Source organism: Cyprinus carpio, chromosome B16, assembly GCF_018340385.1.
Source record: "Cyprinus carpio isolate SPL01 chromosome B16, ASM1834038v1, whole genome shotgun sequence".
Classification (NCBI taxonomy): domain Eukaryota; kingdom Metazoa; phylum Chordata; class Actinopteri; order Cypriniformes; family Cyprinidae; genus Cyprinus; species Cyprinus carpio.
In genome coordinates this window covers 25,959,871-25,984,602 of record NC_056612.1, presented here as the reverse complement: position 1 = coordinate 25,984,602, position 24,732 = coordinate 25,959,871, and the positions used below count along the sequence as shown (strand labels likewise).

General features: G+C 36.4%; 1 protein-coding gene and 1 long non-coding RNA gene across 4 annotated transcripts in view; one reads left to right on the top strand and one right to left on the bottom strand.

The window, feature by feature from the left end:
- The window catches only part of LOC109068518 (raftlin-like), an 86,940-nt gene that overhangs the window by 1,894 nt on the left and 60,314 nt on the right, over positions 1-24,732 (top strand). For all 3 annotated transcript variants that reach the window (XM_042741728.1, XM_042741729.1, XM_042741727.1), the window contains exon 2: positions 11,023-11,194. In XM_042741728.1, the coding sequence (XP_042597662.1) occupies positions 11,050-11,194 (145 nt within the window). In that variant the 5' untranslated portion in view covers positions 11,023-11,049. The remainder of the gene's footprint in view (positions 1-11,022; positions 11,195-24,732) is intronic.
- LOC122140046 lies at positions 18,890-19,445 on the bottom strand. The gene is made up of 2 exons (XR_006156771.1): positions 19,338-19,445; positions 18,890-19,251 (listed from the first exon to the last, which is right to left on the bottom strand). It is a non-coding gene; the product is annotated as an uncharacterized LOC122140046 (long non-coding RNA).

Below are 24,732 nucleotides of genomic sequence, written 5' to 3'. Positions count from 1 at the left end.
TATACACAGGTTAATTGTGCTGTTGATGCTAGTAGGCGGTCCCGCTAACGGTCCCTGTCAGTCATATTGCCAGAAATTGCCAACTCTCATTATAAATGAATGTCTAAAGGACGCAAATCGCTGTCAGTGTGAACGCCCTTTAAGAAAGGAATGTAAGAAAAGAGAACAGAGAAGGCAAACTCTCATTAATCAATTCCAGACGGTGGTTCGGAGGCTGTGTGCATTGAGTTGCGCTGCGCCGGGCGCCTCAGGAGCCGACACACAGAGCTGCTGTTGTCATGGAGGAATCTGGTGCATCATATCACGGGCTAGTCACCTCCGACCCCACACATACAGTACTTGCTATTAGAGAGTTACTGGAGAAAAATGCTGACTTCAGTGTCATATGTGCATCAGCAGGACCTTTTTATTACAGCTCAGAGGTTGTTTGCTTGGGAGAAAAAACAAATACAGAAAAAACTCGATTTTGTGCATTTTCAAAAAGAAATATGAATGGTACTCACCTGTGCAAGTCTCTGAGGGTGCTGTGAGTTGTTTCCAGCTGGGTGCTGAACTGTAAACAACCTGCAATAACAAAGTGAGATATCTAAATCTGTTTTACTGTGCCCTTGTGACATTTAAAAGTTTGATCACTACTGACAAAAAGTGCACTTTAAAAATGATCATAATTTCAACAGTAGAAGACTGCAAATGCCATGATAAAAACCCGTTAACTGTAAGTTGCCTTACTATATGTCAACCTGGGTTTTTTGAAATTGAGATTTATATAGCTGAATAAATAAGCTTTCCATTGATATATGGTTTGTTATGATAGGACAATATTTGGCAGAGATACAACTATTTGAAAATCTGGAATCTGAGGATGCAAAAAAAAAAAAAATCAAAATCAAAATATTGAGAAAATCGCCTTTAAAGTTGTCAAAATGAATTTCTTAGCAATGCATATTACTTATCAAAAGTTAAGTTTTAAGAAATTTACAAAATATCTTGATGGAACATGATCTTTACTTAATATCCTGATGATTTTGGCATAAAAGAAAATTTATTTTGGGCTATAGCTACAAATATACCCCAGTGACTTAAGATTGGTTTTGTGCTCCAGGGTCACATATACGGTGCAAAATTAAAATGAAACTACCATATTTTTACAAAATATATATATTTTTTCTTTTAAAGTGTATCATTCAAAACAGTAGCAACAAACATTACAGATCAAGTTACATATTTAAGTTGAATACTTTAGTCAGGGGTTCATTCAGATCACTAGATCACAGATCACTAATAATAGTGGTGCTTGACTTGCCAAACACTAATGAGACAATTGCTGACTATACAGTAAGAACAGAGCTATTATTAATAACATTAGTTACTCAGTACATGTAAAATATATTTAAATATATCAGATGACCATATGTGCTCTTTTTTCCCCCACACATGTCCTGGCCAGGAATTTTAAATTGCATAAAATGTCCAGGTTTTGGCTTTATTTTCCTACAGACATGTTCTCTACAGTCCATTCTCTGTAAATCCCACCTTCTCGCATGCCACGATTGGTCGATTATGTATAATGCCTTATTGGTCAGACTTCTTTTACTCATCACCTTCAACAAATATGAAAACAAAGCCAAAACCAGGACATTTTAGGCAATTTAGAAATCCTGGCCAGGACTAAGATGACGTATTGGTCACCCTAAATAATATTAGTATTAATGTGGAAGGCATAATTAATATTGATTTTGATTCTTTGATGAAAAAATACGTAAGTTTGGGACTTTTGGAAGTAGACTGAGAATGTTTGAGACATTGTTAAGATCTCTTCTACTGTCTTTAACAGTGGCGGCCTTTTTCTTAGTAGAAAATCTTGTGAATAACAACTTGATCTATAATTTCCTTCACCTTATAAGTCACACGCAGCAAAAGGGTAGCTAATTGCATCTTTATGACTCCTGCAGTTATTTATTCTACCTGTATCATCAACGGAAGCTGGGCTGGTGTGTTAGGAACATGATTAATACACGTGAAGCTTCAATATTTTGGTAACCTAATTAGGACAGAGAATCCTCTCTTGTGCTCAATTAAATCTAATTTAGATAATTGGAACGCTTCGACTGCATTCGAAACTTAATTACGACATCCTTCCGAGACGTGACGTGCAAAAAGCCCAGTGTGTTATTTGCTGGGCTGTACCTGTGATCTCTGAACGGCTTCTCCTCGCGTTCAATTAGGACAGGCTCTCCTCTGCTCTCTCTGAGAGAAAATGTACACCCTCTCCTGTGATTAGACAGCCTACAAATCAGATGTCACATTCGCTGTCTGTGCCATGCATTCGGCAACTTCTCCGCAGCTGAGTCAGTTGAGGAGATGAAACGCAGCTTTAGCTGTGCGCCTTGATGGAAGATAAATGGAAATTTTTGTTCTTCTCCTTCGTGAGGTGCCACTTTGAACGGATTACGCTTCCCGGATATGCACGAAGATTAGGTTCTTCCCTCCTGTCGCAGCGACGAGCTTCTGCCACAAATATTCAGGCCGCTGGCGATGCCTAGGCACAACACAGAACAATCAAAGCGGGAAATATGCAAGCGCTGCAGGAAAACACACGCAGAATAAAACAGCTTTAATATTTCTTGAAGACTCATCGTCTCACTTGGTAACGAGTGGCCGGGAAAATTGCAGCGATATTGATTGAGTCGTGTTCGAGAAGGACATGTCGATACTTTGCTTGAGTGCAACAGAAGTTGAGCTTTGTTTTAAAAGAAGAACAGATTCAGATCACTTTCTGGTGAAGAAAAGAGACTACATGTAAATGCTTTTATTCTCACTTTACAAATTTACTGGATTGTTTCCACTGAAAAGTCTCACACTTTTGCACAGCATACTGTCTCACATATGGGCACTGGGGTGGGTGCTATGATAGAAAATTTCACTTTTTCTTGAAAACAAAGGTTCTTTATTGGCATAGAGAGTTCCATGAAGAACATTTAACATCAATGGAATCTCAAAAGCTTCTCTAAACTATTAATAAAATAAAGATTCCAAAGGATTTTTTTGCAGTGATGCCACAGAAGAACTATTTTGGGTTCCCCAATTAAAGGGGTCAAATGATGCGATTGCAAGTTTTTCTTTCTCTTTGGAGTGTTACAAGCTGTTCATGAAAAAAGTAGCAAAGACTAAAGTCTCAAACCCAAAGAGATATTCTTTATAAAAGTTAAGACTCGTCCACACCCTCCTAAAACATCTATGTAACTGTGTGGGAAGATTTGCATAACACCGCCCAAATGTTCACGCAAAGAAAGAAGGCGTAACTTTATTGTTGCTGCCACCACTGCTGCCGTGTTGTGAAGCCCTGTGTCGTTGCAAAAGCGAAAATACTTTGTTTGGCTTTACTAAAGAGGACACAACTACAAATCAGTGGTTAAGTTGTATTTACAACACTGTTCCAGAACAGTTCAAGACAAATATTCGAGTGCGTGGAGCACGTTTTATGGAAGACTGTTTCCTGATCCTGAGAGAGTAGACTACAATGCCGGCTGTTCTGACTTACAGACTGTAAGTATGTTACATACGTATGTAAAGGATTTGCCACTGATGATTCAAACGCGAGTTTTGAGCAGTGTAGAGTAGAGCTTGTTGTTTGTTGTTTCTCAGATCAGAAATGCAGACATGGTTTTATGTTTACGTGGCGCGATGCAATGCAACGTGTATAAGTCGTTATAATCAGTAATTATGTTCCCACTGGATGCAACAGATGCCTCGTTTATTATGGGTTTTAATGGTTTTGTCTCGGCGCTCCGGGAGACAGCATCACAGTATGGTAAGGGGCGTAACATTTCCGTCACACGCTTGAGGTATTTGGCAAATCACAACGCACTGGATAGCTGGCCAATCAGAGCAAACCTCGCTTTTCAGAATGATGAGCTTTGTAAAAATCAATGCGTTTCAGAAGGTGGGGGCATAGAGGAAAAACAATAATGTACAGTATGTGGAAAATAACGTCTTTTCAACCTTAAACCGTATAAACACATTTCATTACACCAAATACACAAAATAATGTTCTTTTTAGAAACATCATATGACCCCTTTAAAGTTTCAGTGAACAGTTCTTAAAACAACATTTAGCGTGAACATTTAAAAAATCTAAAGAACCTTTTTGTGCCATGTAAAGGTTCCATGGATGTTAAATATTCTTCAATAAAGAACATTTATTTTTAAGAGTGTGTAATGGGAAAATGTTTATTAGATTCTTCAAATGGTTCCTTTTAAGAACTTTAGGGAACCAAAAATGGTTCTTTAGCATTACTGTAGAAACCTTGGAACCTTTGATTTTAAGTGTATAGTCACAATATTTTCTTCTTCTTTTTTTCATTCTAAAATGGTTTATATATTCAGTGTCCACAGGTAATGCCCATTTTAGGATAAAAATAATCAATTTAATACTTCAACAGAAGAAACTTGGATTTTGCTGTTTTCTCTTTTTATTTGAAGGACACAATAAACCGAAAAATCAAAGTGAGACAGTTTAAAAGAAATGTTACATTCTAAAACTCTTGAAGGAGAATATATTTTGAAAAATGCTGGTAACAGTTGACAGTAGGCTCTGACTTATATTTTTTTTCTATACTATGGAAGTCAGTGGCTACTGTCAAGTGTTTGGTGATCAACATTCTTCAAAATATCTTATTTTATCCCTTTAAAAAACTGACAAGAAAAAAAAACTGATATTAAGAAACAATCAAATAATTTAAAATAAATTTGCTGACCATTTTAACTGATGTTGCTCTGCATTGGCTTCGTGATTAATTTGTCTTTTGTGGATTTTAATTCCACTTTTTTTCGCAAAATATAATAATATAAACCATGTAATCTACTCATAACCACATATGTAGCTAATACAATAAATAAAAAAAATAAAAACAGTCTATAGCTAAAGTCTCTGACATATTTCTACAATCACTGTGATATCGCCCAGGTCTTTAATAAAGCAAATTATATTTGTCTTGTAAAAATGAAAAGGCATATAATCCAAATTAGAATCAGAGAAAGAGTGAAAGCAAGAGAAAGCGAAGATGAGAGAGAAGGAGAATATGAGAGAGAATCTCAAAGAAAGCGAATAAAGGGAGAGAAACAGACTGGGGAGATATTGCTCTCTTTTCTTCTCTTGAGTATGAAATCGTTGTCAAGGGGCCCGTTCCCATGGCAATTCCATCCGCTGTGTCTGGGTTTCCAGTGTGTCCGTGCCCAGACCTTGGACGCTGAGCGGATGGGTTTTCTAGGTTCATGATGAACAAAAGGGAAAGTGTCCCCCTCCTCCCCTCCCATCCGAAGGGCTGCAGTGAAAGGGATTTTAAAGAGACAATCTGTCAGACGAGTTGCAGTGTGTCTGAAATTGGATTCAATCTATAATTGTGGCTTTTATTGTACCTTGGTTCCTATTTCTTTTAATTATCCATAAGCAAGCAGTGAAGCAGCGGCCAGGAACACGAGGTTTTGGAGCTTGTAGGGACATACAGTAGGAACGCTTTCCCAAGACACCAATTAACCCCAGTTTTTGTCTAAATTATGCTGTGACATTTTGTTTAGACTTGACATTATGTTTACCCGGGAAAAGAGTCATCAGAGTAAAACATGGTGTTTGAGTGCCTCTTGTTCAACAGAATATTTCACCCAAAAGTAAAAGCAGTCTTCTGTATTTTGGCGTGCGATAGCTTTGTGAAGGAATACAGAAAATTAAGGCATCATTTTATGGAAATCTTCCCTTCCTCCATCGTTTACAAGTCTGAATTTTTGAGCTCCCCAAATTATTCCATTAAATCTATTTGCATTTATTTCTTAACCATAATTTTTTTATTTTTTTTTTTGCATCTTTGATAAGTTAATTCGATGTTTTTGCTAATTGATCAACTTTATCTAAGATAGTTTTACAGAAAATGTAGAATATATTTCTGTAAGCCGTTTTTGCATTTTTTTAATTGGGAATTTTTAGAGAGTATAGCTTAGTATAGAGTATAGTATGTTAACCATGATATACTTATATCTATGCATAAATAACACTATGATGATTTATACATATAAAAACTGAGATTTTTCTTTGAAATTAGCATTTTTATCAGGCCCCTATGAAAATAACATTGGACATTTTTGAAAATAAGACATTCAATAACTGACTAATAACCTTTTCTAAAGACTGAACCTAAACATATGAGACTGACAAAAATGCTAATTCAAAACAAAACAAAACAAAAAAACTAAGAGGTTTTTGCATCTGAAGAGGAAAACTGGTCTAAAAATTTAAATAGTCCAAAAAAAAGTTTTCATAATAAAATATAAAAACAAATACCTGATCATATTAAACAGTGCCACTAATTATACACACATATTATTATTTTTAACTTTTAGTAACATTTTCCATTATGGTTCATATGTGGCTAAAAGTAAAAATTTCCCTAATTCATCTGCCCCCTCAAAAAATCCCTTTATATATTTTTAGCATATTTATATTACTAATCTAATGCTTTTACTGTGGCTTTCGTCTTGTTTGGGTCTTGACAGTGACATTATCTCTTCAAGTGTGTTCACATTCCCTCACAATGTCCTGCTCAGGTGAGGGGTCTTTGTTTGAGACCAGGACGTCCAGGAAGGAAGGAGGAAGTCCAAACAGGGAGACTGCCTCATTCCTACCCCAGGAGAGCATTCTCCCTGCTGAAAAAACATGAGTCCGGAAACCATGCCTTGTGCCTTATTTGCCACATTAAAGAAAATGGGTCAAATGGAGAGTAGTGTTTTTGAGTCTCTCTTTGAGGGAATGCATCTCTAAACACGAGCTGAACCGCAGCTTTGAACAGAGCCGCAAACCGTGACATTGAAGTTTTGTCCTTTGCACACAGTTATTGAATTAGAGCAGTGAGGAATGCTGAAACTGAGCGGGGTCATCATAGACGGCTCATCGCTTCTCCCTGATGGGTTGTTGCTGGGAAAATTATCATTTTTACAAACATTTCCTGTGGCGCAAGATATAAGGCGCTTGCTAAGCACAGAGAGGTTGAGGAACAAATGAACGTTCATTAAAAGGCCTGCCCAGATTTTCTTTTTCGTCAGTCTCACCATCACTTACGTTATGAAAAGTCACAGGAGAACGTTTTTTTTTTTTTCTTTCATTTTAGACTACTGTGCAATGGTATACTGGAAGTGAACTCTTTTCTTGTCAGTCTACAGTGCATGAGGGAGCTGTTGCCAGGTTGACTAGAGAGGCAGTGCTGCCAAAAGCTCGTAGCGTGAAGCAGAGCCTCGGGGAGGGAGTAGTCGCTCTGAAATCATAAACATCTCCCACTTCCTCCGTCAGCTCTAAAAATACCTCGCCTCTTCGTTTCATGGCCCCCCTCCTCGTCTCTATCAGCTATGCAAATATCAGCCCCTCCAACCAACTTTGTTTTCCTTACGCGCCACACCATCCCTCTCGTTTTTTATTTTGCTTGGTTTCTCTCTCTGACGGAGCACACGCTTAGCCTGTTGCCTCTAGAGATAGCGTGTCTGAGCTCAAACATGGAGCAATGTCTGAAAAAGCCACTTTGTGCAAGTTGCTGTCATGTCAAAGACGGCTATTTTAGGGGCAGTCTGTTGTTTTTCCATCTGATAGAAAAATATCAGAAAAGAGTGATATTTGAAAGAGAGCTGACCTGCCTTTTAAGACAAAAATACTGTTTACAGAGTCAAAACATCTTTAGGTTAATACATAAATTATCGTGATCCAAGATAAAATTAAAAAACTGACTGTTTATTATTATTTTTTTTAATGCATGTTCCTGGTCTACTGCGCACAGTTAAATTATATTTTAATTTTTAAAATCTCTGAGGGTGCAAAAAATCTAAATATTAAGAAAATTGCCTTTAAAGTTGTCCAAATGAAGTCCTTGGCAATGCATATTACTAATCAAAATTAAGTTTGATATATTTACAGTAGGAAATTTACAAAATATGGAACATGATAATATTCTAATGGTTTTTGGCATAAAACAATTATATGCCAAAATAATTTTGACCCATAAAATGTATTGTTGGCTATTGTGGCCATTGCTACAAATATACCTATGCCACTTATGACTGGTTTTGTGGTCCAGGGTTATATATCAATAATTGATTGATTGATTTTGAATAAAAAGTCTTGTAATCCTTTTAACTAAATTTAATAAAATGCTCCACTTCTAAAGTGACTTTCCATTTTAACTCACATCAAGTTTCTACTGATCACAAAAGCTGTACAAAACAGTAAAATTGTGAAATATTATTACAATTTAAAACAGCTATTTTCTATTTGAATTTATTTAAAAATGTAATTTATTCCTGTGATGCAAAGCTGAATTTTCAGCATCATTACTCCAGTCTTCAGTGTCACATGATCCTCCAGAAATCATTCTGATTTGCTGCTCAAGAATTTTTTTTTTTATTATTTAATTTCAGTGTTTAAAAAGTGCTGCTATATATTTTTGTGGAAACCATAATAATCTTCATTTTCTATCAATTTAAAGCATCCTTGCTGAATAAAAGTATCAGCTTAAAAAAGAACCTACATTTTTCAAACCCACTTTTCACAATCCAATCAATTCCCAATGGACAAAAAGTCCTACCTTTCATTTCATTCTCATTAAATAGCCTGTGTCGCTCAGAAATGCGGCAAGTTACCGAATTAAAATCAGTTGTGCGCCCATTTCATTTTGACTCCCCGCACCAAAAAATCACTACAAGTCTAAAATCTTCCTGCACTTCATTTGTTCAGTTGATCAGATTAGAAAAATCCAATTGCTGATGCATGACCGTTGTACCCGAGATGCCATTTCCCGGATTGGATTCAGCCACGGATAGCCGAAAGCATCCATTCACGTCCATGTCACTGGAAACAGTGATTCTTATGACAGCATTCATAAATCTGCATGGCCTCTCGTCTGGACCCTAATTAAAGTCGCCCTGCCGCTGGAGTTGCCGGCACGCTGTGCATTATCCTGACTCCTAATGAACAATCTGCTCCTTGATTTTGTGTGATTGATTCTCACCTTTTTATTCGAGCAGCTCACCTCATTAACCGTGTATTCTCTAGAACCCTCGGCCATCGCCGCCTCTCAGATTATGCGTCCCGGCCGCTGTAATTAGACAGGAACATAATAGAGAGTATTCTTCATCAATGGCCCACCCTGGGTTTAATCAGCTGGCCACAATGGGATGTTACCTGCACCCTTCTGATCCGCTCGCGACTGTCGGTGGCTGTCACTTTAGATTTGGAAAAGGAGGGTGCTTTGGCTGATGAACAGAGAGCACTTTTGGCCTCTCGCTGGCTGGACGTGTTAATTCCCAGCCTGCCAGTTGAGAGATTGGGCTCCCATGATGAGCTGAAGCCCATTTATGCCTCTTATTTATTTATTTAGTAGCTGATTTCGTAATCTAGTGTTCCCTTAATTGGGTCTTTTTCTGCTTGCTTTCTGCCAAACAAGCACAGGATGAGGCAGTACCTGGCTGAACAGAACTGTAGAAGAGCAGTGCACGCCTGGGCAAATTAATGTGGTACGTGAGAAAACGGACAGATTACTTTCCACATGGGAAACACCTGAAAGAAAGCAAAACGTGAATGGAGTTAGTCGTAATGAGATTGAAATCTAAATTGGAGTTTTGCAGTTTTGTAGTCCTTGTCTGTTAGGTTTAAGGTCATCTATATGCTAGTGTACTGCTGAGCTGACATCTAAACCTTTTGGAGATATATGCAATATAAAAAAATTGTGCCTGACAGACAGATGAAGCCCTAAGCGTATCAAACACAAAGCGGGCACCTTGCATACTGTGTACAGTGACTAAAAGTTTTGATGACTACAGCATATGCAAATAGTTGTTGAATAAAAAGTGAATGTCATTATAAAATAGAATGAGAACAGAATGACAATGTCTCTCCCCTTTAGCACCACCTGCCACTGACAGGCAATAACGAGTACAAACGATGGACTATATTTGGAACTGAATACTAGCTTACTGCTAACTGAGTACTCTGCAGTATATACTGTGTATGACCTACTATTGTTTGAATAATAGTATGTGAAACAGAATGCATTATGAAATTAATTAATAATAAAAGTAGTTTGAACATCACACTGCATGTTTTAATAAGTGGTGTCAAATCATCTTGGAAATTAAATATAAAATATATTAATAGAATTATATATATATATATATATATCTATATATATATATATATATATATATATATATATATATATATATATATATATATAATGAATTATTTATCAGGAAAGTGCCACAAGCAGGGATTCGAACTCGGGACACCCGAAGCTGCCCACGAGGCTATTGGCACCTATTTTACATCTAATTTTAAATAAAGATATTTTGCCTTTTAAATATAATTTTGAGACAACTGGAAGGTCAGATTGAGTGCATTGCATTGTGTGTCATATATTCTGTGCAGTAATCTCTGTTGGCAACACATTTAGGTAAATATAGCAGATAATCCTTGTATTCTATAATGTGCAAAGATAAGCATTCTACTGAAACAGTAAGAATAGCACTTTAAGATGCTTTCATAATATAGTCATTGTTTTTATTGAACATTGTTTTGGTGATGATGCATACAGTAAATAGTAAGTTATTGTATATATAATCCAAATGATAAAATGTATCCATTAAAGCATCTTACACTCTTACACAAAATATATGGTTCTTTATTGGGATCTATGGTTCCATAAAGAACATCTATGGATCTTTTCCATTGCACAAAAGGTTTTTTATAGTGCAAAAAGTTTCTTGAGATTATTAAAATGTTCTTCACACTAAAAAAACAAACAAAAAAAAGGCTCTTTAAAGACCCCAAAATGGTTTTCTGTGGTATCACTTTTGGAACCTTTATTTTTAAGAGTGCATTGAATTGCAGGTCAGCTCTGTTGTGTCTACATGCATCTACAGGAGTGTTGTTATGAATGCTGAAGACATTGTTTGAACCTCTTTTTCTTTCTGACCATGTCTTTTTCATCCCAGGCTTAAGTGTGAACTTGTTCGGCAGAAATGGGCTGCGGGTTGAGGAAGTTCCGTCAGACGGAAGACAACAGTCCGGGAAAGATTTACTCCACCCTCAAGAGACCGCAGGTGGAGACCAAGGTCGGGGTCGCCTACACGTACCACCACGTGGACTTCCTGGTGGGGAAAGACGGTAAGCTGTCAGTCTTCTCCTATCCTATTCATTCGTGACTTTTAAAAGAGACGATCTGCAGAGTTAGAAATGTTGAGGTAAGGATAATTTGCGAGGAACTTTTGAAAGGAGAAATCAAGCCGTGGCACATGGAGATTCTCCAACAACGTTCCTTGATTCTTTGCTGCTCCGCAAATCCCCGAAGTGATGACACTTGCAAATGACAAACCCCAAATCCTCCCAGAATTCTCTCTGTGAATCACAGTTGTCTGGTAATTCTGCAGCAGAACGCGCTCCACGACAGACTGTACCTGGCTCTCTGGCAGTCGACGTGCTCCTGTGAGGAGGCTCTCAGGTGTGCGGCGAGGTGTCTGTGATCTGTGAGGCGGCTGCCGGTGAGATGTTGGAGGCTGCGGGCTGTGAGGTGGCTAATGGGGGAAGATCCAGAGGGCCTTGGCTAAATATAGCTGTCAGTGTTGTTATTTCTCACTAACGGAGCTCAGCTTGGGCTGGGAGGGAGGGTGTTGAGATGTAGTGTGAGCCAGAAGTCTCGCTGACATCTTACCCCACAGATCAGAATAATCCTGTAAGGAGGATTCAGATGAATGCTGAGGTCAATCTCTCTCTATGGGTGGGCGTAAACCCACAAAATACTCTTTTTCCTCCTTCCTTCTCTTGAGAAATTCCTAGTTTCACTTTATCTATCACTGGTGGTATCTATCTATCTATCTATCTAGTCTGTCTGTATATCTCGTTCTGTACAGTCTATCTATCTATCTATCTATCTATCTATCTATCTATCTATCTATCTATCTATCTATCTATCTATCTATCTATCTATCTATCTATCTATCTATCCATCTATCTATCCATCTATCATCTATCTATCCGTCTGTCTGTCTGTCTGTCTGTCTGTCTATCTATTTCTGTACAGTTTATCTATCTATCTATCTATCTATCTATCTATCTATCTATCTATCTATCTATCTATCTATCTATCTATCTATCTATCTATCTATCTATCCGTCTGTCTGTCTGTCTGTCTGTCTGTCTATCTATTTCTGTACAGTTTATCTATCTATCTATCTATCTATCTATCTATCTATCTATCTATCTATCTATCTATCTATCTATCTATCTATCCGTCTGTCTGTCTGTCTATCTATTTCTGTACAGTTTATCTATCTATCTATCTATCTATCTATCTATCTATCTATCTATCTATCTATCTATCTATCTATCTATCTATCTATCTATCTATCTATCTATCTATCTATCTATCTATCTATCTATCTATCTACTTCTGTACAGTCTATCTATCTGTCTATCTATCTGTCTATCTATCTGTCTATCTATCTATCTATCTATCTATCTATCTATCTATCTATCTATCTATCTATCTATCTATCTATCTATCTATCTATCTATCTGTCATGATAGATTCTATCTATCCATTATCTAGATTGATATAAACCCTCAAACCCCATTGGTTTTTAAACATTTTTCTATCTATCTTTTCCCCTAAACTTTAAAGCAAGGCTTTCAAGCCAACATTCAAAGTTTGTGTTGACAAACCTTTCTTTTTTAGTTTAAATTACAGATAAACTGATTTTCTTTTCATTTCAATTCATTTCAATTTGACTTCCTTACATTCTAATGTGAATTGCAATTCTACATCCTGTTTCCACAATACTCAATTCAAATTCAGAAATGGAATTATTGCTTTGTGCGAGCATAAACTCTTAGATGTTTCTCCAGCAAAGAAAAATAGACACAACAACACCATTAGACTAGAGTAATTCTTGTTTTGTGGATATTACGATAGAACTTGATGAAAAGTGTTTGAGTATAAATTGAAACCTTTTGACATTTGATTGCAAACCTGAGCACAGTTTGAGACATTATTGAGATCACCTCTGCAAATCATCTGGGCCAAATCAACGTGCCAGATGACTGACATCTGAAATTATAGTTGTCCAGTACTTTTACGGTAATAACATTAATAGAATAGCCTAGCTATGCGATTGCTCTACATGTCCTTGAGTTTGGCAAGATGGGTGAATATGTGCACTGCAGTGAACACCGCATACGAGAACTCTGTTATGTTTAGCAGTATTGGCCCATATCTCACATCCCCCACTACGCTTCATTTCTCTGCACTGCCTCTACTCTATTATTGCAAATATATTGCTATTCATAAAGGAGGAGTTGCAAAGCACTTTAAAGGAGGGGGAGCAACGAGCAGCAAATGTCTCATCTACAAGACGAAGACAATAAACTTCCTCATGCAAGACTGCCTCGGCTGGCTTAATGTTCCCTGACGCCACGCGGGTGGAAACATTAGACTGCACATTAGTCAATCGCCTTAATCAAATTTATGTGTCCATGGTCAACCTGCACCATTGCTTCCCTTCGCTAGGCTTTGTGTGAACTGCCACGTCTATTTTAGAGATCTGACCCATCAATCTATCTTGAGATGTTGTGGTGATATTGTGACAGGAGCCAGATGTTGCGACCGCGTAGAAGACGAGCACCAAGCAAGCAACGTTATTAACTTAATTGACTGCTTTAATCATATGAAATAGGAAAATCACACACACAATGTCTCAACTTTGTCACCTAGACTTTTGCAGAAGTCTTCCACTTCTCAGATTTAATATTAGATCTAAATAATTAATAAAAAACTATAATAGATATGCAAATGATACTTTTAAAAAAGAAGAAGAAATGTCTAATGTTTACCTGAAATCAGTATGAATTTCTAACCTGGTTCAGACTGGTTTAGTAGTCTAGTGCTGTTCTCTGGATCTTTAGGATGAAGTAGGTTGACCAAGGACCTCTTGGTCACATTAAAAAATGTCCCTTTGAAATAGTAAAAATAAACTTATGGGCAATAACACTATTTGCTGGAATAAGACATCAGCTTGATCACATTAACACTACATATGTTGTTGATTTCATCTAAATCAAATTTTCCCAGATATTGGTTTTCAAAGAAACATCCTGGTAGGCAAGTGAATGGCCTCATGATTTGTGGCGATAAACCCATCATATGAAATATGCCAGCGTGATGCTTATTTTAGAGATCTGACCCATCAATCTATCTTAGGATGTTGTGTTGATATTATGACATGAGCCAGATGTTGCGACTGCATGGAAGATGAGGCACCAAGCAAGCTACGTTATTAACTTAATTGACTGCTCTAATCATACAAAATAGGAAAATCTCACACAGTGTCTCGATTTTGCCACCTAGACTTTTATAAAGTCTTCCACTTCTTAGATTTAACTCAAATCACATCCATCTCTTCTAGTTTCAAACAAGATCTTCAAAATCTTCTGATTTGAAGAACCTGCAATCAAAACAGAGATTTCAATATGAAACATTTGTAATCAAATTCCTCCAAAAAAATTATCTGCTATGCAGTATCAGTAACATTTTGTCATTTGAAATAAATTAAATGGTAACTGAAGTAAAAAAATATATAAATAAAATAAAATAAAAAACGTATTACTTTATAAATATTGTGCTTATTTTTATTTAGTGCCAATGCAACATTTCTCATTTTCTTTTAATTTAACTTGTTGTACTAAAATAACTCAAAAAATAAAAATGAATAAAATATACTATATTGACATAAACAATAACTAATAAAAATGCACAATTGCAAAACATAACTAAGTTAAACCTTTAACTATAATTAAAATATAAATGGAAAATATATTTAAAAAATGTATTTAAAATACAAATAAAAATGAATAGTATGTAAATAATATGAAAATAGAACTGCTGTATGTATCATTGGTGTCTGTCTTAATTTTTTGTGAGGCATTAAAGGAGAAATATCTGAGGTTTACCTGAAATCATTATAAATTTCTGTATTTAAATAATAACATCCTGCACTGTAAAAAACAAATCCATAAAATAACAGAAAAAGTACTGGTAGATAATTACACACATTATTCATTAATTTTACGGACATTTTTGTTTACTCTAGAACAATGCAATGTAGTGTAAAATTCAAAATCAAAGGTAAAATACCTGTATAAAATAAATACGGAAAATTATATAAATCAAATTATACAGCAAACTGTACCCTAGTTTTACTTTTGTTGTTGTTGTTGTTTTTGTTTAGAGTGTGGGTTCAGACAAGGACATCTTGGTTACCAAAAAGATAATAAAAAAAAATCTCTGAGCAATAACAGTATTTTCTGAGATAAGACACCAATTAGACCAAATGAACACTCTGTGTTTGTTGTCAGTTGTGTCTAAATCCATTTTTTCCGTTGCTGGTGTACAAAGAAACAGCCTGGTAGGCAAGCGAATGAGCCTTGTAATAAGTTGTGTGGCGAAAACCCATCACACGAAATACGCCAGCGTGGTGCTTAAGATGCCCTGCACGTTTTTTATTTCCCTCAAATGTGATTTCAAATGTTTAAAATGTCAAGAGGAAGAGGAATAGAAAACACACTTACGGACGGCTTCTCGGCCACACGCCGCCCTCCAAATCACGCTCGCAACCCTGATATCATCAGCGAGCGGGGCAGATTATTAAAATGCAATGACACCTAATACCTTTATTCAACCTGTCAGTCAATAATACAAGAGGGGCTTTTTGCAAAGCAGCTGAAAGGGAAGGCGAGGACAGTCTGCACAGGGTTAAAGGAGCTGTAGTTGTGAAGGGGATTAGAGCAGGTGGATGCAGGGGCTGCTGCTTTTATTCTGCAGCCAAGCGGCGTGAAAATTGAGTCGGAGGGGTGCCGCAGGAGTCACATTCAGAGGAGAATTCACAGCCATTTGCTTCCCCACATTACCTTCCTTCATTTCATCTTCGCCGCGTGGACGGCTGCCACAGCGCTGATGAGTTCAGGCCCGGGACCCCGGACCCCGCACCCTGCCAGAGAGCCACAGTTCAAACCTCAGCATGTGAAATGGGTGGTTTCTGCTGTTGTCAGGTTAAGGGTTTCAGTACAAAGGCAGGTGAACCTCTATTATAGTCTCTCTGATGTGGACGCATCGATTCCTTTAGCTTTTCAGCAAGATGGACCTGCAATAAAGATCAAATGGGCTATTCGGTTAAAGTCGATAGATACGCTGACAATGCAGAGTCCTTCTAGTGGAGTAGCATTTACTTTTACATGGAAACAAAGCATGAGAAACCTTTTCATCAACAGGACTGTGCTTAAAAGCTTCACTTTAGTTTCACAGACAAATCTAAATTGTGCCTATGTCAGGGTTGTGCAAAATTCAGGTTCCCAAGGTGGAATCTGAATCGGCCACATCCCACAGGAAGTTGAACTGGAGTGACAGGAAGAGGAATTTGCTGGACTGAGGTTACACAAGTGATGCATTCAGGGAAATTGACTTCTGCTCACCAAGGCTGCATTTATTTGATATAAATACAGGAAAGAGAGTAATATTGTGAAATATTACTACAATTTAAAATGTTTTCTATTTAAATATAATTTAAAATGTAATTTATTTCTGTGATCAAAGCTGAATTTTCAGCATCATTACTCCAGTCTTCAGTGTCACATGGTCCTTCAGAAATCACTCTAATATGCTGATTTGCTGCTCAAGAAACATTTCTGATTATTATCAGTGTTGAAAACAGTTGTGCTGCTTCATATTTTTATGTACCATGATACATTTTTTCAAGGTTATTTTTTCAGTCATTTTAACAAATAAATACTTTGTTTCTAAGCAATTATTCAATTTAATTATTTTAAAAAGTATAATTTTTTTTTTTATCGTACTGACTCCAAACCTCTAAATAGTTAAAAAAAAAAAAAAAAAAAAAAAAAAAGATACAAAAAAAAAAACCCTGCTTTAGCTTCTTTCAAGACTATTTTTATTAGCATTGAAAAAAAATGAACTGACGTACCACATTGTGTCTGAAAATTACCACAGCTGAGATGGTGTATTAACCAATCAGCATCCAGAAGCAGAACAATGACATTCTCATGTAAATGATTCTGGCAGCTGTGGTCTTGCACTATAAATGCACACATGAAATGTCAACAGCTAAGCCATAATGCCTTGATCAGGTTTCGAGACAATTTGTGACTTTTTTTCTTGACTTTTTTCTTTTCTTTTAAAAGTCTCCTTTAATCTTTCTAAAGAATATCCTGTCTGCCTTAGTGAACATCTAAAGAAGAGTGAATTAAACATACAGTTCTGATAGGGGAATCTATATAATTTAACATCAGTACAATGTGACCAGACATAAATAGCACTTTCCACAAATAACAAACAAAATAAGATCTGATACTCAGCAAAATTAATTTTTATTTTGTATAATAATTTATTATCTGATCATGGGAGTTGTGCTTCTAATGCATTAAAGAAACTAACAGTCACCAAAGTCTGTTGCTGTGGTTATGTTACACGTGTGAAATCAGTAAAATCACGTGTTGTCAGAAGCGAGCGCATGACAGCGTTCTCGTCAACAGGAAGTGCAGATCTCTGCAAAGTTCCTTCCTCTGTTTCGACAGACTCGTTGTCAAAGCCTGCTCACTGCAGTTTGCAGTTTATAGCTGCTTGCAGGGGAAGAAATTCGTCTTACTCTGCTCAACATCTTTCCTGTGTCAGGCCGCTGTCATCTAAATGGCTTTTGCCTCAGTATAGTATCAAAGTAAAGCCCATTTATTGGTGCACATCTCCATTTTGTCACTATGAGTGAGAAAAGGCCCCTTTGCATTGATCTGGCTGCTGGTGGCTTGATAAAGCTGGTTTGCTTCACGGTGTTAGCATGCGGATGTTTGCCCTCGGCCCCGAGTGTCTGCTTTACATCACAGCATCTGTTCGGTCTTCTGCGCTAAAGCAGCACATTGAACTTTCACAAGCCAATCATCTCACATCAGCATCGCAGTCGCTGCAGACCCGGCAGTATTGATTCCGTTCAAATGCAATCATCAAGTTTCCAGCGGTGGAGTAAATAACAAAGATTTAACAAAGGAGCTTGTTTTCTGTGATCTTATTTTGAAAGGGAGACAAAAAAAAAAAAAAAAAAAAAAAAAAAACAGACTTGTCTTTTAGTCCATATCTGTCAGCTGTGAGGATTGTATACAAAAATCTTTGATATGCACATTTAACATTTACAGTATTTTTCCTAATTGAAAAAAAAAAAAATCTTATCCTGCACTACAGGTTTTTATACAATTAAATGTTCTCTTGATTAATTTCCCTCCTCCTAATTTGCAAATCATGTTCATGGCTTTGACGTAACTGAAGGCCAATGTCATCGTTTGGTTGTCACCCTCAACTTGCATCATTTCTGTGAAACACAAAAGGGGATTTTGCTGAGTTGCTCTTGTCTGTTAAAAATATATGGTGACCACATCTGACAAAGCCTTAAAAAGAAGTGACAAACAGCACCCTAAAAGCAGTCAATACATTACGCACCAAATATATAAACTTTAGAAAACGCTGAAATGCTTTAAAATATAGTGCATGAACCATATACACTATATATGGTTTTGCTCTCTCTTCCCCTCTCTCTCTCTATTATATTTATTCTGCTTTATATTTATTTAAATTTGTGCATTTAGCAGACAACTCACAGTGCATTCAGGCTATAATTTTATTTAATTTTTCACCAGTATGTATGTTCACTAGGAATTGAACCCATGACCTTTCACGCTGTTAATGTGTAATGCATACCTTTGCCTTTTATGCAAGTGTTACATGAAATAAGGGACCAAACAGACCAGTCCTACTCATGAGTCAGGTGTATTAAATATAATTACCAAGCACCTACAAATATGAAATAACACAAACAATTGAGAGTTCAACAGTTAGGACCATTGCATAATACAGTTCAGTATCCCAAAGCATAGTCCTTAGCTTGTAAGCACTTAGACCCATATACTTGGCTTAGTCTTGCACGAGCATGAAGTGCAAAAAAAACAGTACTCGAATGCCAAGAGGATTTCCCCAGTAAAATTCAACCTCAAAAAGAGATGTTTGAAGTCCAGCGTTGCTTTTAAGCAGCAGATGTAAGTCCGTTCTCCCAGTTCCAGACTTCTCAGAGGTCTAAGCCACCAAATAATCCATACATGCTCAGAAAACAAACTCTCTGTAGACAAACATTTAAACAAACCATAACCATGTGCTACAAACATTTATTGTTAACAAAGCAAAATACCATGGACAATTACTTACGGCTGAGCTTAGAACTATAAAGTTCCTCAAACAGGGTACCAAGTCTCAAACCACCTTGAGGTATACTTTTCTGAAGAAGATAATTAACTTCCTGCCCTTACTCCTTCTTTGTTACCTTAAAAAGGTAAATTCATGCATTACCTCAACAGAGCGCCCCCTTATGCTCAGGTGAGAAGTGACAATATTGCTTAAAGACGAGGACTTCTGGTACATAAGTAACAGCGAAACTGTTACAAATGCAACAATCTACCACTGAGCCACAGGAACTACTATACTATACTATACCATATATATATATATCTCCTTTGAAATGAAGTTAAGACATTCTTGCAAAACAACCTGCTGTGTCCGTTCACATCATTGAAAGGTCATGAAAAAAAAAGTTAATTCGTACCACTTCCTTTAGATCTCAGCCAGCATCTGTGGCTACTCTGTTCAATTTTGTTTTGTGGCTTCATCTGACCTTGATCTTATAGATGTCTCTTTGGGTTCTGGAATAAAATAAGAAAACACAAAAACAGAAATGTTATTTTATTTTTTTTTCAAAGCTGCCTTTTTGAGTTTCAATTTGTTTTTTTCTTTATTTGTCTTCTCTAGCACTGTGTACCACCATGAGTTGAAATGTGTTGATAAGCAGGCTTATATGTGAAAAGGACGTTGATATTAACTGAAAAAGAAGATATGCATCTTCTGAAAGTTTCAATTTTAAATTATGTCAAATGAAATGAAAATGAAAGAGAAATGACATTGCAACAAAAGCTTCTTCTTGGAATTGATGAGCTCAGTGTTTGACTGCTGTTGCTGTTTACTGAGTGTGTAGCAACTAGTTGTGCAGATCTCAACAAATCATATATATTTGATATATATTATACAAAATTGTATATATCTATATCTATCTATCTATCTATCTATCTATCTATCTATATATATATATATATATATATATATATATATATATATATATATATATATTAAATAACAGCTGTTTTCTATTTGAATATATATTAATTTTTTTCCTGTGATACAAAGCTGAATTTTTAGTATCATTACTCCAGTCTTCAGTGTCACATGATCCTTCAGAAATCATTATAATATTCTGATTTGATGCTCAAAAACACACACACGCATATATATTCAGTATATTGGTACAACTAAAATTTATGAAGCTTTATCATTTCTAAGAACTTGGCACATGCATTTTAAATAACATTTTTAAATTAGACATAAATTAGTCTCTTTTCATCATCTAGGACATCTTATTCAACACTGAACTCATAAATCTCCATTCATTCTTTGATTGGACTCTAATCAGAGCTGAAGTGAATATTTGTGCCGCTGAATTCAGCTTGACTATCATCCACCAATTTTCTTTCTCTTCAGTGATGAAGATCTTTGTCAGATTGTCAGGTTGTTTTTGCAGACTGACTTTTCATGGCATTTCTCAAATACACTATAATTTCTCATATTTCCACACCCAACTTGAGTGAATTTTTGGACTTGTGTTTCCATGGAATCGGCCTCCATGCTGGAATCATGGAGCTGTTTCCATGACAATCCACCACCTGTTGTTCCGTTCCTTTCACACGTCTGCCATGAGATGATTGACATTTGGGAATAACAAATTAAACAGGTTCTTTTCTTTGTTAGGAGGCATCAGATCTACAGTGTCTCATTTTCACATCTATACTGTAGCTATACCTTATATATCCAACGTGTTAAAGGTTATGAACAAATTAGGCTCCTTTTATGCTTATTTTAGTCCCAAAAACGGTGAATATATTTCAAAAATGGCCTTAGTGATTGCTGTCAGGAGGACTTGAGTGAAATGACGGCTCAATAATGGGTCGATACTGACCTACTCAGTCTCATTGATGAGAGGAAAGTTCTAAAAAGCGGTTTTATTAAACAACTAAATGCTTTCACGAAGGCTTTATTATACAAGGGAAAGGCCAGTTTGATCATTTCCTTTGTAGGATTGAAACGGCTTTCTTAAGAATGACAATTCATGGAAAAAAAAAAAAAAAACTTCCTGTATGGTGTCAGCTATTTTTAGGTTGTGCCCTTTTAACTTACTCTCATACTGTAAGTACTGAAATAATCTTGTCATGCAGTGACGTGTGGGGAGGACATGCAGATGTTTAATTGCAATACAGTGCCATTGTGTGCAGTTGCATTCAGCCCTATTGCATTCTGGTAGCAATTACAGAGGGTTTGTATGTATGCACATTTGGATTGTTTAAAGTACAGATCCCAGAGGAATGCCGAAGTTTCTAAGGCTGTTAATGTGGGATCATGATCACTCAGCTACACAAACACAAAGGCAAGATTCACAGAAAAGCACGCAGCACCATTTCGAAGATCAGTTTCTTGTGCTTGGTAAAACTGCACCAGGGGACTCTGCACAACATAGTGAGGGAAAAATAACAAATATTAATTTCTAATAATGTCCAAATTTCCCAGGGACACAATGCAACCCTAAATACCCTTTCAGTGTATAATATCATATTTTACCATGTTTAAATCTATCCTGCAGATTTTCTCCTAAAATGTAAAAATTAGGAAGCTGCTGATATTGTTGGACTGAATACAAGGATTTATGTTATAAAAGCCTAGCAGAATAGCAAAACATCACTGCAAAAAAACACAGTCTCATAATGGGCGTTATGATGCCATAATACCTAATATGATCCCATAATGCCCTTTATGTTGTCACAAAGAGCATTATGGTGCCATAACACCTAATAGGATATCATAATGCCCTGATGTTAAAATACACTACTGCATAAAGTTTGGAGTAAGATTTTTTTCTTTCTTTTTTTTTTAAATAGAAATGAATACTTTTATTCAGCAAGGGCTCGTAAAATTGATCAAAAGTGGCAGTAAAAACCTTTATAATGCTAAAAAAGATTCATATTTCAAATAAATGCTGTTTTGAACTTTTTTGAACTATTTATCAATAAATGTATCATTGATTCCACAAAAATATAAAGCTGCACAACTGTTTGCAACACTGATGATAATAAGAAATGTTTCTTGAGCAGCAAATCAGCACATTACAGTAGATTGATTTGAAGCCTGTAGTAATGATGCTGAAAATACAGCTTTTCACAGGAATAATTTACATTTTAAAACATTTTCAAATAGAAAACAGTTATTTTAAACTATAATAACATTTCAGAATTTTACTGTATTTTTAATTAAATAAATGCATCACTGGTGCCCATAACAGACTTCTGAATGATGGAAGCGTTCTGAAACATGACACAGGATTTTTGTTTGCAATTCGTGTTGTTTTGTTGCATCAGGCTTGATGTGAACAGACCCTTCCCATGAAAGCTTGAGCTAAATGACATTCAGAAAACTGCATCACGAGCATATCGCCACTCTATCAATCACTACACGTTATTTAGCATTTCTTTTGTGCTCCTGTAGCTCAAGTGATAGAGCATTGTGTTACGAAGCGCAAGGTTGGGGGTTCGATTCCCTGGGAACACATGATAGGTAAAAATTAATAGCCTGAATGCACTGTAAGTCACTTTGGATAAAAGCGTCTGCTAAATGCATAAATGCATAAATTTTCCGAGCTTTATGGACTAACGCCCGTACAAACCGCCGTCCATTTGCTGCCTAAATAATACAGGATTAACGACAGCATCATCTAACACAGCGGCATGAAACAGCAGTGTGAAATCATGAATTAACAGCCCGGCGGCTCCTGTATCATGTCAAAAGAGCCACAATCAGAGTACATCAAATTGATTTCTTCACTTGTGCTGTGATGACTGTTGCACGGGTTGAATAGCACTTGATTGTTAGACTGAGTGTGACTGCTGCACTGGGCCCATTAAAGCTTTCTGACAATGGCAACGGAGTAAAATTCTTAGCTTTTCCAGACGCTCATCAATGGATACAGAAATAACGCTGATGAACAAGCCTCCTCTATTAAACAGAGCTTGTTTCCCAAGAGCTGTCACTTAGCAACAGGGCTGTCAGTGGACTCCTGGGCATCTGAGATGTCCTGTCAAGCAAATGACTGAATTCCACTAAAAGGCTATTAATAAAACCTTTTTACCTGGAAAACAAATCACCTTTAATGCATCCCATCAGACATAGGCTGTAGCGTCTGATTAGCGTCTGGAAAATTCAGTCGCCAGAAAATTGCAGTCCTCTGCGGCTTAAAGCAACGGCTCGTTCGAAAATAAAAATCCCCCCCTTGTGTCGTCTCAGACCTGTGCGGTGTTATTGTTCTGTGAATGAAAAAGAACATGGTGAACATTCAGAACTGATGAACTGGCCTCATTTCAGGTCATGAGTGTGAATTTGAATTGAAATTCTAATTCTAATTTTAATTGCAATGACAGGAAAATAAATTTATTGAAATTTCACAACAGCAATGCATTCTGGGAAATAAAGTGTTGTTCCTCTCTATCCATAAACATTCACTTTTTAATCATTCTGTCTTCGTATCTATCTATCTATCTATCTATCTATCTATCATCTAGTTATCTATCTATCGTTCATTTGTTCTATCTATCGTTCTATCGTTTATTTGTTCTAACACTGCATTTTTAGGTAAAAATTTGTAATTTCAATTTCTTTGAATTTTGATTCATTTTAATTCTTCGTATTTCAAATTAAAACTTCCAACTACACATCTTTAACATTTTAGCGCAATCTCAAATTCCAATCGCACTTCTTCATCATGTTAACTACACCTCAATTCAAATTCAGGAATAGAATTGGATTTTTAAAGGCACTCAATTCAACTCTGAATGCCGCAAAATCTTTTCTACTGAAGAAAGTTGGTTTGGAATGGCATGAGGGTGAGTAAACGATGACAGCGCTCTCATTCAAGCCTGAACTATGCCTCTACCTCTGTTTAATTTCTAGTGCTGCACATGGAATCAAAGGATTTTTCATTTGCAATATGCCATGACTAACCGCTTGATGTATTTCTTTTGTCTCTGTGTGGTGGTTTCACATCACAGGGATTCAGTCCAATAACAACAGATATACGAGTCTGTAATCGGTTACTGCAACTTTTACAGCCAATAAAATGATTTACATCTCAGTTTACAGATGAAATACATCATATCATCTGCCAGATTATATTTGAGTGTCAAGTGGAGGGTAATAAGTTGGTAAACACACTCTACGGCATATGTCTCCAGCTCAAATGACAAAATATGTCTCTCCATCTATTGATCTGGCTAGGAGGGAATAGCTAGTTGTTCCCACTAGAGTTGCTGTAGTCTTTATAAAGATGTGTATGTGGTTAAACAAGGCATTAACACTCAATCTGGCCTTAGACAAATGATTATGTCTCTAGGGAGCTGTAGCTGCCACCTCTTGTTTGTGTCTTAGTACTTTAGAACTAACAGTCTCTAGAAGATTA